Source organism: Callorhinus ursinus, unplaced genomic scaffold (genome assembly GCF_003265705.2).
Source record: "Callorhinus ursinus isolate GAN/ISIS: 27379988/994484 unplaced genomic scaffold, GSC_fseal_2.0 scaffold13, whole genome shotgun sequence".
Classification (NCBI taxonomy): domain Eukaryota; kingdom Metazoa; phylum Chordata; class Mammalia; order Carnivora; family Otariidae; genus Callorhinus; species Callorhinus ursinus.
In genome coordinates, this window is record NW_027397075.1 from 32,115,403 (window position 1) to 32,133,938 (window position 18,536).

Sequence of the window (18,536 nt, forward strand, 5' to 3'; positions counted from 1 at the left end):
AGTATTATTAAAGATAAGTTTAACTTCATGCATACATGAAGGAGTCCTGGGGACTTCCTGGGGCTCCTGGACCACACTTTGGGAAACATTGATTTAGTGCCCCCTCCTGCTTTTTTTTTCCTTTTCTAGGATCACACATTGCATTTAATTGTCATGTCTCCCTCTCTCTCTTTTTGTTTACAGTCCAGAGGTCTTTCATATTTCCTACACCTATCATGCCATGAGTTCATAGGGAATGGGTTCCATCAGCACAGGCTCCTTTCAGTTGGTTCTCACATGTGCTTCTTTGGATGAGGCAGGCTGGTGCTTCAGTTGATTCTCTCTGGCTTCTTTTTCTGATGATTTTCCTTCACATGCCTCACGAAGCTATCTCAGCTCTTAGAATGCTTAATATGCTCAACATGCACATTAATTCTCTTGGCAGAATCTTGCCCTTAACTTGTCTACAGTAATGCCAACAGCATCCTGGGTAACACTGTTGACTTTTCCGGTTTTGTCATGTTAATACTCACGGGGCATTCCTTTTAGCACAGTGCCCATCACCTTGACGTCTACAATATCATCTTTCTTGTGGATTTGTATGTATGTGGCCAAAGGAACAACCCCATGTTTCCTAAAAGGCCTACAGAACCTGCAGCAGGTGACTCTCCTCTTTCCCTTTGTGTTGGTCCTTTTGGCAAATTACTGGAAGACGGTGGATCCAGCTGAAAGGGTGTCATGTCTCTAGTGTCTTCTGGTTTGAAAAAGTTGCTCTCTTTTGTCATTTTTTTAAGAGTATAAGGCAGTTATTTTTTTCCTTTTTTTTTCCCAAGTAGGCTCCATGCCCAATGCGGGGCTTGAACTCACAACCCTGAGATCAAGAGTCGCATGCTCCATTGACTAAGCCGGCCAGGCACCCCCAAGCCAGTTATTTTTGAAGAATGTCTCTCAATCTGAGTATGTCTAAGGCTTCCTCAGGGTTAGATTCAAGTTATACTTCTTAGGGGGCAAGCATACTACAGAAGTAATATCGTGTCCTTCCCAGTGCATCATATCAGGAGACACATGATGTCAATTTGTTCCATTACTGGTGTGACGTTAATAACTTTGATCACTTGGTTAGGATGGTGTCTGCTAAGTTTTTTTCCTCTGCTGTAAAATGTGCAATTTTCTCTTTTTTATTAAATAAATGTCTTGTGGGCAGATACCTTTAGAGTATGTAAATACATTTTCATCAAACTTTCACCTGCTAATTTTACCATCCCTCAATGATTCCTTTGCAAGACTTTTTAAGCACTGTACTTTCCCAGTTATTTCTCATCTGAGTCCTTAAAAAGGGTTATCACTAAAAATTATTAGAATTAAAAGAGATTAACTAAGCTAGCACACTCTCTTGCTGGGCTGTGAGAAAATAGGCCCTTTTAACCATTGCTAATGGGAGGGCAGAGTGCTATAACCGTTTGAAGGGTAATTTGACAATACCAAAAATTGCAAATAAATTTAGCCTTTGAGCTGGAAATCCCACTTCAAGAAATGTATCCCACAGATATATCTGTATGTGTGTCAATGAGATTACTAATTGTAACCTGATTTATAGTAATAGCAAAAGATTACAAACAACTTCCATCTATAAGGGACTAAAATAAATCAAGGTACATTCCCACTGGAAGACTATGCCATTGTCAAAAAGAATGAGGATCCTTTCTCTGAAATGATATGGAAAATCTCCAGGATAACTAAATAGGGAAAAAAGTAAGCTGCGGATCAGTGTTTAGTATGTTACCTTTTGTATCACAAAGTGGAGATGTTAGGGGTGAGGAGTGGACAGACAGGAGAGGAAGCAAGACTTGTCAATATGTACCTTCTTATTTAGTGTTCTATTTTTTTTCTTTTTTAGAGAGAGAGAGAGAGCATGCACACAAGCAGGGGGGTGGGGAGGGCCACAGGGAGAGGGAGAGAGTGAATCTTAGGCAGGTTCCACACCCAGCACAGAGCCCACATGGGGCTCTATCTCACAACCTTGAGATCATGATCTGAGCGGAAATCAAGGGTCAGACGCTTAACCGACTGAGCCACCCAGGTGCCCCTAATGTTCTACTTTTTAACATGCCCAAGTATCACTTATTCAAACGGGTCTTGACTTTGTGAGCAATAAGGGTGTCAGTGTTGTATTCCACTGAGGCTTGGGGAGAGAGAAGTACCAGGGCATGATGAAGGTGGCACCAAAGAGGATCTGAAGCAGGCTGAGCCCCTGGCTAGCAACAAAGGAGAAAAGGAGAGGGAGACAAGCCCAGTTCTGTGTCTGCAGGTGGAACAGAGATGTTTAGGCATGCTCTGCCTGGCAAAATAATTTCTAATGGCTGTAGAATATTTCATGGTCTATAATTTAACCATTACTTTACATTAGCTTAGGTCAAATTGTTTACATCTTTGAATATGGTCGCTATAATAGGTGCCACTTTAGAACACTTCCTATATATTAGGATCTATGCTAAGGGCTTGACAGGCATTAGCTTATATAATTCTTTCGTCAGCTATACAGGTTAGGTATTCTTAGGCCCAGTTTACAGATGAGAAAACTGCTATTCACAAGAGTTAGGAATGTGCCCCAAATTACAAAGCTAGCAAAGCTGAGATTCAGACACTTTGTGCCTGTCTCACAGGTTTTGGGCTCTTATAAAATAGCTATGAAGAAATTGTTGTCTCCCCAAGTTAAAATTCAGTGTCCGGTTGTTTTTCTTGCTTTTCTGTATCATCACCTGGTTCTTCTCCTCTGGATATACTCTATCATCAAGTTTGTCCAAGATTCCCTCCAAATCCAGGGCCCCAGGGCCCAGAAATGAACCCAAGGACTGCCACCTTTTTTGGTTACACATATTTTATTAGAAAGCATTCGTCTCTGATGCACACTCCAAATGAGATTTTCAGTTGGTCTTTGGGAGTCTTTAATACCAGTCTAGTCTCTGGGTCTCATACAGACCCCCTTGCCTTTGCACTGTCTAGCTTTTCATGATCCCAAATCCCTTTCCTCTTAGTTCATCTCAGACTGGTTTGATGAGGAAAGGGAAAAAGAGTTTATATGCTGGGCAAGCTAATCTGGGTCTCCCCTCCCGCCTCCAACCCACTCATCCACAATATTCTATAGTGTTTTAATAATGGTCTATATTTAAATACATAAAAGTATATTTAAATCAAATTTTTCATGGTAATGTCTGACCATTTCTGGAATTGGGGGCAGACTCTATTTTTCTCTGAGTGGAAACAAGGTTGGAAGGAAACAGGGGTCCTCTGTGCTCTGCTGTTAGGAGTAGGTTTGAGGGGCCACAGAGAGGAAAGAATATAGCATTCAGCCACCTCTTTTTTTAATTATTTATTGGTTTAAAATTTATTTGAGAGAGAGAGAGAGGGTGTGCACGCAAATTGGGGGGGTGGTGTGGAGGGAGAGGGAGAGAAGCAGACTCCCCGCAGGGTGTGGAGTCTGACGTGGGGCTTGACCCCAGGAACTCGAGATCAAGAGCTGAGCTGAAACCAAGTCAGATGCTTAACCAGACTGAGCCACCCAGGCGCCCCACCTTCTCTTTTAAAAAATATTTCCTTCAAGTTGAGTAATAAAGTTAAAAACTTCCTCTTTCCCTACTCGGCCTTTAGTCTCAGTAGCAGCTCCTGAGCAGGTAATTCAGCTGATCCTTACTGTTCATTCCCTCATGTCCTGGGCTGTTCCATTCTTTTCTTTGGCACCAAGAAGAAGACCTTGGCAGAATACAAACAGTAGAGCTGAGCTCCTGCTGCTGGTTACTGAGTAACTCAAAGCTTAACTCTTCGTGGAAATTTGGCAAGATATCTGGCACAAAAACCAGAGCCATCTCCAGCTCTCCCGGGCTTCTAATTTACCAGGTAGTTACGTTATTTTAATTGAGGTGAAATAAAGTTTATCAAAATAATCCCTCATTATTACTTGGCAGCTTTTAAGTAAGATTCTCAAAGTATCTCACTGGAATTTGTTCAAATTCTCACACAGGTTAGAAAGTCCAGCTTTTAGTTTCAGGGACACCAAATCAAAGCCACAAATATTTATTGAACATGCCCAGTGCACATGCCACTGGGCTTTCCACGTACCAGGTACTCAATAAATATTTGTGTTTGAAGAAACCCAGCTTCGGAGTAGTTTTGCCGACTTGTTAACAGAAAAATACTTTAAATTCCTCCTAAATGGAAAGTTGAGAGTATTAAAAATGCTTACTTGTCCAGAGGGACTGACACCTTGTATGAACAGAAGTACTGGACGAGGGTATTCTCGGGAGGTTGAGCAGGAGAACGTTGCATGGAGTCAAAGCTTGTTTTCCTACTTTAGTCCAGGAAGCTGTAGGTGGTGAAAGAGACATCAAGAAGGGGAGAAGACAGCAGAGGCAGAGGCACGGGGGGAGAGTTATCTGGAGAAAGAGGGGATGGCTTGGACAAATCCAGAAGCAACAGGAAACAACTAGTGAAGCCAAGGCCGAGGGTGTGTGTGGTGAGTACGGATTAACCACGTGACTGGTGTCTCTCACCCACCGCTGCCAAAGTAGGGCTGCTTTAGCAAATCTGTCCAAATCCATTTGAGGGGGGAGGTGGAAAGGAGGATCTAGGAATGAATGTGGCCTGGTAGCTTTTATCCCATCAGGACACAGGGTTGGTTTCGGACCCTTTCCAGATGGTCAGCGCTGAAAACCAACAGACGCTCCTTGGGAATAGGTTGTTCCAACTTTGAACAGAAATGAGCTTCAGTTATCACATTTTGTTCGCTTACCGCAGTTCAGCTAAGCAGGGAATGGTGCTGAAGGCAAAACCCTCAAGCTGCTAAGTGAGAGAAATGGGCCGGCCCACTCTGCAGAGGCAGCCTGGGTCTTGCCCGAGGTCCAGGATTCCTAGGTTGGGTCGGTTTCCCTAGCTTGCCAGGATAACAAAAGGCCCAATCAGTTAGACGAGGACCGGCTTAGGGACCGAGGAAAATCAGAGGGCCCCGTAATTTAGATCGTAATAGCCTCAACTTTTTAGACTTGAGAGGATTAAGAAGATAAGCTGAGGCGACTGTAGGTTTTCCTTGAAACAGTATTTTCAAGAGCTTCGATATTGCAAAGGTCATTTTTTCCCTTTAACCTGATGATTTAGGAACAGACCTAGGGCTTGGTGAAGGGAACCATGAGAAGCAGCTGACTTTGGTGGCACCGTTAGTAATGCCAATCATGCTTGTACTGTTTGTTGTCAAGTGGTGGCTCCACTACACACGATCTTGGACGTTCTTCCCTCCTCTTCATTCCCACTATGCTGCTGGCCAGCCCTCATTGCTTGGAAGTCTACTGCAACAGACTCATAACTGGGTTTTCCGCCTCAGACCCTATTCTACTGCAAATTACGATAATCACATCTCACTCTGGCTTAAAATCTTTACTGATTTTAACGGCTAAAAGATAAAATTTAAACTCAGAACTGTACACAAAGCTTTCCAAGGCCCGGCCTCCAAACTTTTCTAGCTATCCCCAACTCCTTCTTTTCTCTGAGTGGAAACAAGGTTGGAAGAAACAGGGGTCCTCTGTGCTCTGCTGTTAGGGGTAGGTTTGAGGGGCCACAGAGAGGAAAGAATATAGCATTCAGCCACCTCTTTTTTTAATTATTTATTGGTTTAAAATTTATTTGAGAGAGAGAGAGAGGGTGTGCACGCAAATTGGGGGGGTGGTGTGGAGGGAGAGGGAGAGAAGCAGACTCCCCGCAGGGTGTGGAGTCTGACGTGGGGCTCGACCCCAGGAACTCAAGATCAAGAGCTGAGCTGAAACCAAGTCAGATGCTTAACCAGACTGAGCCACCCAGGCGCCCCACCTTCTCTTTTAAAAAATATTTCCTTCAAGTTGAGTAATAAAGTTAAAAACTTCCTCTTTCCCTACTCGGCCTTTAGTCTCAGTAGCAGCTCCTGAGCAGGTAATTCAGCTGATCCTTACTGTTCATTCCCTCATGTCCTGGGCTGTTCCATTCTTTCATGACTATGTATGCGCTCCTAGGCTTGGAGTGTCTACTCTCCACCCTGATCATCTTATAAACCCTTTCATACCTTTATGAATCAACTCTTCAGAAGTAAAAACCTCCCTGAATCACCTTGCTTCCCCAGGTCTATGCATTTTCCTTGAAGTAGTCTCCAGGTAATGCTAATTGTGTCTTACATCTCATTCAATTCACAAAAGTCTGATGATGGCAGAAAATGGATCTTTCTGTTTCTCAAATTGCTTTACTACTCACAAGTGTGGCCTTCGGACAAACAGGACGGGCATCAGCTGGGAGCAGGTTAGATAATCCCAGGCCCCCCTCCAGACGGGCTGCAACAGTAATGACACTTTAACAAGAGCACCAGGTGAGCACCAGAAGCTCTCCAGTAAATGTGAATAAAGAGGCACCAATCAGATCCCTTCACTGCCGGCTTGCAACCTTTCCTTGGATTCCCTTTCCTTTCGGAATAAAATCCAAATCCTTTAGCATCAGCAGGCCTCTGTGGTCCAGCTCTGCCTCATCTCTTGCCACGGTCTCATTCCCTCTACTCTTGCCTGAATCGCTGTTTCTGTAACAGAGATTCTTCTTTCCCAAGAATCGTATTTCATAGAAACATATTGTTTTCTCTGACTAGCAGTCTCATCTCCAACGTTACCTGCCACCCTGTCCATTCTTCAAGTGCCACCTTCGCTGCAACTTCCTCAGGAAAGCTATTGCTGCTCAGCCAAGCAAGGTTAAGTCTTCTTTGTGTACATTCTCACAGCTCCTGGCTCATCTCTTTTGAAGACAATTGTGGCTGAATAATTTTTTGGCAATTCTATTGTGTTTTGTTGATGATTGTTATCTATTTTTTTTAACTTTTTTTTTAAGATTTTGAGAGACAGAGACAGAGATAGCGAGACAGCACGAGTGGGGTGGGAGAGGGAGAAGCAGGCTCCCTGATGAGCAGGGAGCCCGGTGAGGGGCTTGATCCCAGGACCCCACGGCCCCGTCCTGAGCCGAGGGTAGACACCCAACCGACTGAGCCACCCAGGTGCCCGTTACCTATTTTAAAACTGTATTCATGTCAATTTCCACAACTGGAGCCTAAGCTCCTTGAAGGTAAAGACCGTATTCTCTTTATCTTCTACAGTGTGGTACATATGATTAAGGACTCAATAAATCAGTAAATACCAAAGTGGGTGTTCAGTGAGTAGTTGAAAGCTCACTTTTGATTTGCAAGGTGTCCCAAATAAGGGTGGCAGCCATTAACTAAATAGGCCACCATGTTGGAAAGTGGAGGGGATTTATTAGTTGATCATTGCAGATTAGCTGGTTACAGGGGATGAAATGCTAATATATACAAAAAACAAACTCACATTAACCTATGTGAGTCTGAGTGTAAAGGTCAGAAAATACCCTACTGCTTGTGAGCAGGGTAGGCCTAGGATGGTGGTAAAGATGGCACGCTGGTTTTGGAATCCCCACTCTAGACTTTCTAACATTCAAGGGTTGTTGCAGTAGTTACCATCCTTCAGACCCTCTGACCTTTTTTTACTCTGGTTCCTTCCCTTGAGGTCAGGTAGGGTACCAAAGACACCTAATTGCTAATTGTTGGTAGGAGGTAAAAATAACCTTCAGTTTATGTGCATTACTTTTCTGTAAAAATAAAGGATGCCAGTCATTGTCAGCTCTATGTCTCTTAAAAATATAGACATTTACTTATGTAAACTGTATGTTTATGTATGTTGCTATTATCACACTGAACAAAAAGGTCATTCCTTGGTCTTACCTAGTACCCAATTTCCCTAATTATTTCAAAAATGTCTTTGCACATTTGATTCACTGGAATCAGGATCCAAATAAACTCCACATGTTGCATTTGGTTTTATTTTTTCTCTTAACTTTCTTCTGAATCTAGAGTAGTCCCTTCCTCTCCCCTTTTTTCTTCTTCATGCCACTGAACTGCTGACTAAGGCATATTTTATACCAGTCTCTAAGAGAAAAATCAACCTACACTTACCCTCTAACTACAAGGAATGACTAATGGGTGGAGATTTCAGGACAATGAGCAGTCAGTAAGAATGGAAAGACAAAAAATAGGTACCCAGGAAGTCCATGTTGCTTAAACATAAAGAAGGTCCTGATTTAAGAGAAGCCATAAGAACCAGAAATCTGGATGTTTGCCATGGAGTCTCACTGAACAGACTGTAGGATCTCAGAACCACTACCTTTACTGTGCAATTGCTGTAGAACATATGAAGGAATTTGGACTGTAGTGTATTTAAAGTTGGAGTAATTCCTATGATATCTCTACAAAATTGGCTACTGCAAGTATGTGTCTACTTGTGCATAAGTATCTAATTCTCTATTTTTCACACTAAAAAAAGGAAAGGTGTAATAATCCCAAGGTTAGAGTAAAATGGCACACACTCATTTATAAAAAAAGACTACACGTTTCTCCTCATTAATTTATCATTTAATATAAATGCTGACAGAAAGCAGATAAAGACCAGATATTTACAAACCAAAAGGTGAATCACCTCCTTCTACTTGTTAAAATAACCCTTTTATCTGCAACTCTTGGGAGCTTTAAACACTAGTTAGGAGCAACATGAGGCTGAGTCAGTTTCCAAGGTAATAAAGAAAGGAAATAGGATTTTAACAAAATGTGGCATCTTTGATATAAACAACATGCACACAAATAATACAAAATTGAAAAAGATGGCGTTAATCCTTTTAAAAACCTGACAAGTATAACATGTACTTATTCAGACCCAGAATTCTGCTGCCCTAAACATCTTCCTATTACTCTTTATTTCCACCTCACTTGTTTTGAAGGCTGTTTAAAAATTGGATATACAAACACATTAAAAAAAGAAGAAAATGGTCCATTTCAAACAGGGTTCTTTTTCCTATTCCAAAAGAACTTTCAAGAGATAAAGTCTTCAAATAAGATTTCACAGTTTGCCAGAATCTAAAGAATTATTCACAGTTTGTGAAATTTCAACCCATTTGTCTTCATTCAAAAAAAAAAGTTGAAAACACTTGGAAAAAGTATAATTTCACAAACTTTAGCAATTTAAAAATCAGCTGTCATTTAAGACTCAATATTTTTATTTCTGAACAGGTGGGTGGAGACAGGCAAGAAAAAACAGGGAGCTGAGGCAAGGAAAAAAATAGGAATGCAAGAGAACTTTTTAAAAATGGTATTTTATCTAGCACTGATTTGTAAGAATAGGAGATATAAATTCTCACTATCCAAAACTAAGTGATTTCATGAAGTAATTTATAACCTGACTCAAATCTCATGGGCTCCTTTATTAACCTAAATTATTTTTGTCTTGTTAAATATACCTCTGCAGGGCACAATCACATACAATCAATACGATTGGTAAATTACACAAGCTCTATCCCAAGCAAATATGCATCAATGTTAAAAAGTTTTTTTAAAAAAAACAAAAAACAAAAAAACCCAAAATAAAACAAAATAAAATCCACCCAAAAAGGTGATAATGACTGCAGAATGTCTCGGGGAGACTGGTATAAGCCTAAAGACCAAATTGACCATAGTCAGGGGAAAAGGGTAGCAGGGGTAACAAGGGAAGAGACCACACACAAAGAGGAATCTCACAACTGGAAAATGCTTCAGTGGGTAAAAGATTTTGTTCATCATCTTAATTCACTTTTTCCATTGCTCTTGTTCCAAAAAGTTATAGTAACATCATAAAGTAAGACAACAAGGCCTCTGGATCAGTGAATAAAATGGGAAAAAAAAAAATCCCCCTCAAGTTCCTTTCATTTCCAGGAGGTGAGAAGAGAAAGGATGAAGGGGGCTGGGATGTGGGGTGTGGTAATGAAAATGTGGGCAACAATACACCTGGAAAAAGTAGCTCTCAGGACAGTGCCTTCGTTGAACAGAGGATGTAAAAATGATAAACAAAAGCTTAAAATACCTTTAAATCAGAGGAATATTTTACAGGGTTGTTTAGATATTATGGTAAGAATGGCAGCCAATCAATGATTACACTATAAATGGTGATTAAAAAAAAAAAAACAGGCAACCCACCCCCACACCCCCAAACCAAAACCCAACAACAAGCAGGCAACCAATTATCCAGTAGTTTCTTTCTATCCTTTTCTTGACCCTTTTATGCACTGGCTGGGGTGGGGGGTAGGGGCTGTCTGACAGTTTCCAGTTACAAGATGACTCTGAGTGTACAACCTAAAATGGATGCCAAAGACTTGTGAGCTCTGTCTACTCAAGAGTTAAAAACAACAAAACAAAACAAAACAAAAACAACCAGAAACAGAGAGACCTCAGTACAAGAAAATAAGTCACCTTATCTAGTATATAATATACTAATTCCACAGGATTTGACTTTCCTAAATACACACTTTTGGACACAATATTATCTTGAGGCTTAACTTCTCTCTCTTGGGTTATTGTGCCTTATTTTCTTGTGAAAATAAAGGTTATTACTCTAGGGATGTTCTGTTCAGGAATAAAATTTAAAGTAAATTCAGTGTTTGGCTGAAAATTCAGAGGCTCTGAAAACAAGGATTCCAGTGGTGAGGTTAAGTCCCTTTATCACAATAGGATTTCAAAGGGCTCTTCCCACTTTGTTCAGTGCAGTATTGAAAACCCACCTATTGGGAACACATTTATTATTAAAAGGTGTTACTTTTTCCTGGTGGTGGCAGTGTCCTATTATTTATTAACATCATAGTAGTATTACTTTTCAATTAGAATCTGTTATATATGAAAACATCTTTACCAGTCAAAGCAATAAAACCTTAAAAACCAAATCTTAAGTTGGTATTTACTATAATTAACAGTACCTTTTCACAAAAACAGCTTTCTTTTTCAAATGGCTCAGAAAAGTTGAATTAAGAATTTAATAAAATATTAACTGCAATCCACCTACAACTCCCAATAAGTCCTTTCAGCAGGAAAATTTCATAAAGCTGAGCTGAAGCAACAAATAAATATAAAAGTCATAGCTGTCCAAGGTAGAAAGGTATGAATGAGGACCAGCAAAATGAGTAAAATGATGACAGCAGTAAACTGTTTGCTTGTTCAGTCCCTAATGTTGAAAGTGAAATCTGCTTTAGTTTAATTGCTCTATTTTTTTTCTAAAAGGACAGGCTGATTTTTCAGGGAAGAGATCATCTTGCAACACTATCACCAGGTATCACCAACTAAAAAATAAACACAATCAGGCTCTTTTAGGGGACAAATCTAAGTAAACGCTGCAGTTAATTTCCAGGCAGGTTATTAATTTTTCCTCAAAAGTAACTGGGTCTTTCCTTTTAATAAAATATGTATCATTACAGGTGCTTTTTACAGGTAGATTTTATATTACAAAACCTTTACTCAATTCTTTAAAATGAGCAAAAACAAAGTGGAAAAAAGATGGTAAGACCTCCACCCATCACCATGTGTATTTAAAAGCAATCAAATACTTTTTAGTGAAAAGAATCTGTTTTTCTCCAAATCTGAATATAATCTTACATGCAGTGACTATAGTTTATTTCTCACCAGTCACATGCTCATGAATTCTTTTACCCAGTCTCATAGCTTGACCATAGTGATATAGATTGTCCTTCCGACACAAGTTAAAAACCAAAACACACAAGATGCTATCATTGACAAGATAATCTTAAAAAACGGGGGTACTGCTTACACACAATGTTGTAAAAGATGACATTCACTGGTTTAGAGAAACTGGTGAATTTTCATTACTTTTACATTTTATAAGGCCAGCTACTGTTAACAGTTAACCTCAGATAAATCTACTTACACAATACAATCAACTCACAAATACTAAAAGGTTTCACAATCAAAATGGCTATTTCCCCCAAAACCAAAACAGAGTAAAGCACAAGTCTTTGGCTCTCCTTTAAAGAAAACAGCAGGTTACCATTCTTAACCAGACCTTTGTTTGCCTACCAGTAGGGCAAATACCACATTTGTGCATCACTGAGTAATAACACCATTAGAAAAGGCAACTTCACAGAAGTTATTGGCTAAGCGAATTCATTTGAATGCTCTGTTTTGAGGCAGCAAACTGTCACTGTTGCAGATTGGGGAGGGCAGTAGGTAAGTCAAGGGGAATTTGCAAGATAGAAAAGGGCCAGGAAAAAAAACTTTGAGCTTTAACCCTGAAGACCTATGGAAAGTCTGATGGAGTTACATATTCATGGTAACAAATAAGAATCATACCAACTTTATGTCTTTTAGGCAAAAGAATAAATACACAGGAAAGTCTAGGAGAAGGGAAGGGAAATAAGATGAGAGAAGGGAATCAGCCACATTAATGCAATACCAAATAATTTTTTATATATTCTGAGTATTTGGATATTTGTAGCTGGCATTAGAAATAAGTGTCTTATCACGTGAATACTATTACTAGAAACCTATGCTATAACTAACTGTTCTTTTGATTACAAAAGTAAAAAGGAATGGATCTTTGGTCACTTTAGCTTCTGTAAATCACCCAAGACAGGACAGCTATTGGACTTATCTTGTGACAGTATCTATAAGGCAAAAGAACCATGTATGTTAGGAAACTGCGTGTAGATATCTTATTCTCAGTTCTTCTACTCCTTTCCAGAGATACCTTGGAAAAAGTAAGTCAAAGTACTTTTATATTCCTAACTATAATAAGATTCTGGTTTTGTTATCTAAACAAGAGTGAACATAATGCTTATTATACTCCTACCTTAACCCTCTCAGAATTGCTCATGTTCATCTGTGATGTCAGTCTTGCTTCTGAATTCAGTGAAAAGCAAATAAAGTCATCTCCAGAAGAAATTAGTATTTTACTTACTAAGTAGAAAGCATAAAAACTGTTATTTCCTATCTGACTGATTTCATCTCTTAACTGTTAAGTCTCTAAAGGCATACATTTTAAAAGCCAAAAAAAAAAAAAATCAATGCCTTTCACAGGTTTTGACCAAAAAAAGCTGCTGAATAGTCAAGCAGTTAAAAAAAAAAAAGTCAAGCAGTTTTGCCCAAAAAGGTCACTTACCCTTATTGTTTCATCATTTCACAAAGTGTATCACAGAGAAAAGGGGGGAAAAAAATCCAAACTTTGGAGGTTTTAATTCCTAAAACTGCTTATGTCTACTAGGAAAGTTATAAGAATTTCCATGAGATAAGGCAGAATGACTAATTTAAAATAGGTAAGTTATAGGCACAATGGGATAGGATATCATTCTTCTGCCTTTCTACCCAACCAGAGTTCCTCTAGAGTGTGTGGGGCCTTACTGAGGTACAGCTAGAATTAAGGCTACAATGTAAGAGATCTGTCCCCACCCCGATCCCCGATGAAATTAACTTAAAAAGTGAAAGGGATTATTTTAAGTCAATTCAAAACAGTGGTTTTTCTGGTTTTATTCAGAATAGGAATACTATATGAGTTAACAACTATTCCTGCCTAGCTTACAAAATCAAAATGGTGAAAGCAAGGAGTGTATCTGGAGGATATAAAAACAAGAATAACAGAAGTTGACTTATTAGATGTTTCAATGGATATCCAAAATAGAATTTTACTTTTATTCTGAACTTCAACAAAATACCCATAAATTCCCTTCTAATACCAGAATCATTCTGAGTTCCAAATTGAACCAACTGCTTCTAAAATTTAGGAATTATCTAATATGTCCAAAGGAGAAATAAGATCTGCCCAAATCTGCCTACAGAAGGTTGGAGGCCAAGAATGTTGCCTTTTATAGTTATACAAAAAAATAAAAAATCTTGGGACTCTGTCAGACATACCAAGTTTCTCTCCTTCTCCCAAAAAACAATAAGCACTTACATATAAGAGGGTTTTAAGGAAAAAAGAAAACAAACAAAAAAGCAAAAAAAGCAAGTGTGTATTTTTAAGAAAGGAAAATATGGTATCAACTGAAAAAATGCCTCATCTTCATTCAGTGCTTCTACCTCCCAATCAGTCATTTTATCGCAACAGCTGCGCTCATGCGAAAAAATCCTTAAAACATATCCAATATATATACAGATATAGCTATGTATATATGTATATATATAATATATATAAATTTTTATTTAAATAAAAAAGAAAGCTCGAATCCCAAGCCAATATGTGTATATCAAATCCTTGACCAGCCAGGTCTGTAGGGCATAATCAAATTCAATGTGAAATAGTATATAAACATGGTGCCTTGACTGGGCAAATTAAATAATCGCTACTCAAAAGAGTGTTCTGTTTGGACTCTCCTACTGGTAGGCAATGGCAGGACTGTATTTCCCTCCCCCCTCCCCCCATTTGTTTCAGTTAACAGTACGATGGACACAGAGCTTACACTGAGGTTGTTATGACCTCAGCAGGAGTTAAGGGTTAAGAAAATAAGAAACAAGAAAAATACAAACTCTTGCTTTTACCCAACCAAAGCAATGCAGTAACTTATTACATAACCAGTGCTTTCTGTTTTAGTAGTATAATCCAGAAAGGAAAATTTCTTAAAAATCAGGCAAAAAGAGGGATGGGAAGGTGACTATATCAAATAATCCCACAAAAACGTTTTATAAGGTCTTAGTTCAGTATAGACACATGGCATCAGAATATGTGCAGCAGAAATAAATTTAAAAAAATTCCTTATTCTTTTCAACATTTTCATGAAGCATCTCTTCACTATTGTAAAGTCAAGTCTATGAAAACTGACTTTTAGGTACTTACTACCTACTGGTGCCAATGATTCTGAACAACAACTAGTCAATTCATAAAGTATCCTTAAGATCTGGGCAGTCTGTATTTGCCAAATCTATTTGAAAGCCAGGGGCTTTCATTTTATTTTATACTTTTGGGTTTTGACAGTACAACAAAACAAAAACATCCACTGAAATAATATGACTGTTCATTTTCACTTCAAGTGTTGCAGTTTTAAAACATGGTTGATTTTCCTGTGTTTTTTTTAATACATTTTATGATTTTAGCAAGTTTAATTTGAAAAAGCACAGCTCCAAATTTCCAACCATCAGCTCAATACAGGTAATATACCAACCACGTATTTTCAGTACTAATAAATTACAGTTCATTCTTAAAATGATCTCCATTTAAATATCTAATCAAACAGCCTACAGTATTGGTCTCGCTTTCTGATTACATTAAGAGAATGAAATGGATCCATAATATGGAAATGAGGACTTCAAAAATTAATTGGTAATTATCTCTCTGAAAAAGCTGAAATAAAAACAAAAACAAGAAACAAATCCCTCCTGAACAACAAAAAGTTTTAGTGCTATATGAAAAACATACACATGAAGCCAGTTACCAGAAAGGGAAAGAAAATTATGACTTTCAAGTAATAGCTCTTAGAAAAGCTGGTTTGCTGCACATTTTCTAATAACTAGTCTACTACTGTCTTTTTGTTTCTCAAGCACCACAGAATTCTCAAGACAGTGTGGTGCTTTCTATCTGTTTTAATTTATGGGGTTTGTGAAAGTTGGAAAGGATTGGGGGAAAGGAATTATACACTGGGTATGTAATAATACCAAAATACAAGAAAAACCTACTTCATTAAGATCATACAATTAATCAAACAGAGTGTATATATAATATCTTCTTTTTTTTTTAAAGCCCTGGATCCAAGGCGTCCAAAGTTATTAAAATAAAGTTCATTCACAGAACAAAAACAAATTTAATCTGAATTGCTTGCAGATACTGCTAATTTTCTTTTTCTTTTTCCTTTTTTTTAAATTAAAAAATGCATTAATGTGAACTATGTGCAGGGTTTGTTTTTAGTAGTGGTGTTTGTGCACATTGCCTCCGGTACTTTTCCTGGATTTCTCTGACCACTCTCAGAGAAAAAGTTTAGAAGTTATCTGTTCTCCTACCCCTATGCCCCACAAATTGATCAGGAGCAAAAGATAAAAGTTGGACTCTTCATAATTTAGGGAGCAGAAGTGGGTGTGACTCCCGCTCTCTGGGAGTCATTGTTGTCACCTCCTCCCTCGGGGTCCTCTGACAGGTTCAGAGAGCTGGTCTTGTTTGACAGGAGGCTGATATTTTCTTGTGTCAACGCTGAGCCATTTGGTACATCACTGTTAACATTTAAAAAAAAGTTGGAATTTTAAATAAGAGAGAGAGAAAAATGATTTGTAGAATAAAATCAATAGGGCTTCTTTTGTGAGTATGGAAAAATATGCAAGTAGCTTTTAAACTTTAATTTACAGCTTGATGTCCATGCTTTAAGCACAGGGGTTGGCAAACTAAGGCTAAGCAATGCCTGTTTTTATAAGTATAGTTTTACTGAAACACAGCTTGCCCATTTGTTTATGTATTGCCTATGGCTGCTTTCACACTGAGAGTTTCCACAGAGATGGTAAGACCCATAATTTTAAATACTTACCATCTGGACTTTAAGAAGTTCCGACCCCTGCTTTAGCAGGCTTACTAGTACAAGAAATTACTTTGAACCCAGGACAGTGTATGGATATAAATAGCTAAAACCTAAGCCTGAAAGCAACAGGGCATTAGAAATTATTGTTATACAATCATCAGGAGGGTAACTCAGGACTATGCAGCAAATGACTTCAAAATACCGTAAGAAAATAATTACAGCTGTGCAAATAAAGAATTATTACAAATCTGTTTATTGTATGGTTGTTCAATGATAGCTGACATGTATCCTTCCACCTCTAGATGATACGGTATAGACCAAATTAAAAACCAAGGGGATGAGGTGGAAGGTGGATTTGAAAGAGGTTAAATATCCACACACTTTAAAGGACTGGCAAGGTCTACACCAAAATGTTAACACTGGTTTTAAACAAACTAAAAAACGGGAAAGAAGAAATGGAGCCAGAAAAATTCATTTGTTACAGACAATTCAATCTTGAATCTGTTCTAAAATAAGTTTTATTAACTAAATTTATGTGAAAATACTCTTTTCTCAATGTATATAGAATGATATTTTTAAAAACAAACCATATTTATGAGGGCACTTCTGTCAGGATTGGATAATATAAGACAATGACAACGTCTCTTCCTTTACCTGAATGTCAATGTAAGGTCCTCAGCTGGAACCTTATTTTGTGGTTCTGGTTGTCCGTTTTCGGCTTGCTTACTTGTATTCAATTTGCTTTTCATGTCCAGAGAACACTGGTTCTCCTTTGAAAGAGAAGGAAGTAAATTCAGTTATTTTCTATTTAATGGTGCTAATGAAAGACCAAATACAGATAATACAAATTGATAATTCATAAATCATATATAGTTTTATAAAATGACCAAAGAAATGGGCAGCCTAAAAGGGAGACATACACGATAATAATAACAGAGTACACTTGCTCACTATCCAAGCTAGAAAACAAGGGGGAGAATGCCCCAAGTTAGAAAAACTGATGACTTAGAAAGGCTAAGCCAAAATATAACTACGTATAATATACTTATTGAAAGCAGAAAAATGAAATACCCCATTTATTTGCTTAGAAAGAACGTGAAAACTATTCAACAAGAGTCAATTACCATGCAACCTGGTGGAATGGTTCAAATCCCCCAAAATCCACAATTTACTAAAACCAGTATTCATGTACTATGAAGCAAACCCTAAGCATATCCATGGATATGATTCCTCAGGAAGGAATGTATAGATTGCATTTCACTCATAACAAAAAACAGGTCTTCAATAACTGAAGGGCTATAAAAACTAGAATGCTATTTGTGAACACATTTGCAAAATCATAAACACCATCCCCTCAGCTTCCCTAATCAGTATATTAAACAGTAATTTAATAATGTCCAATTAACTGCCTTGTTTTCCCTGAAAGTTTTTCATAATGCAGAATCCTAAGACAGAGAACACACTCAAACCAAAAAGGAATGAGAAGAGGAATGAATAAAATAGGGAAAGAGCCCATTTTCATGAGACTTATTCTAAGTATTAACCACTCATTGGAGTGCCTTGGGGTGATGATTCTGGAGCTCTAGAGCCATGAGTTCTGGGACATCACTGCACAGCTTTCCTTTCACCTCTCCCAGCTCCCACCCTTTCCCACCAGAACACTCACCATACTCAGTTCCCGGGTTCTCTTCCCGATTTCCCTTTCCACCTGGTGCAGTTCCAAGCTCAACTGCTCACTTGAAATCATTCCAGGCCATTTTGGAGGTGGTGGTGGGGGTTGTGACTGGCCTGCCAGGGTGTTCACCTCCCTCTGCAACACCAGCCTGTTACTAACAGCCTAGTGCATAAAGCCAAGCACATATACAACTCAACACATTTCACACCATGCACATGACCAGGCCCAATTTCAGATCACCGCCTCAAGTAGTTTATCGTGAAGATATTTGCAATAAAAATGACACTATTAGGCACTGTCTCTTTGAATGCCATTTGAATTAAAAAAAGAAAAACTAGGGGATTTAAACTTAGTAAACAGTAATTTAATCTTACGGATAAGTTGCTCTTACTGTATTTGAAAGAGAAGTCAAGTATAAATGCACGTCTTTTCCCCTCTTTTTTAAATTTAATTTTCTGAAGTAAATCCTCCAATTTATTTCAATGAAACCTCAGTAATGGCAAGAACTTTTAACCACACTGAG

At 38.4% G+C, this 18,536-nt stretch overlaps 1 protein-coding gene across 5 annotated transcripts in view; it reads right to left on the reverse strand.

Moving 5' to 3' along the window:
• Window positions 1–8,430: 8,430 nt before the first annotated feature.
• The window catches only part of RC3H1 (ring finger and CCCH-type domains 1), a 77,008-nt gene continuing 66,902 nt past the window's right edge, over window positions 8,431–18,536 (reverse strand). For 3 of the 5 annotated variants that reach the window (XM_073900037.1, XM_025877465.2, XM_025877462.2), the window contains exons 18-20: window positions 18,005–18,175; window positions 16,993–17,108; window positions 8,431–16,039 (exon numbers count right to left, since the gene is read on the reverse strand). In XM_073900037.1, the coding sequence (XP_073756138.1) occupies window positions 15,889–16,039; window positions 16,993–17,108; window positions 18,005–18,175 (438 nt within the window). In that variant the 3' untranslated portion in view covers window positions 8,431–15,888. The remainder of the gene's footprint in view (window positions 16,040–16,992; window positions 17,109–18,004; window positions 18,176–18,536) is intronic. The other 2 variants (XM_025877466.2, XM_025877464.2) reach the window with 1 other exon arrangement.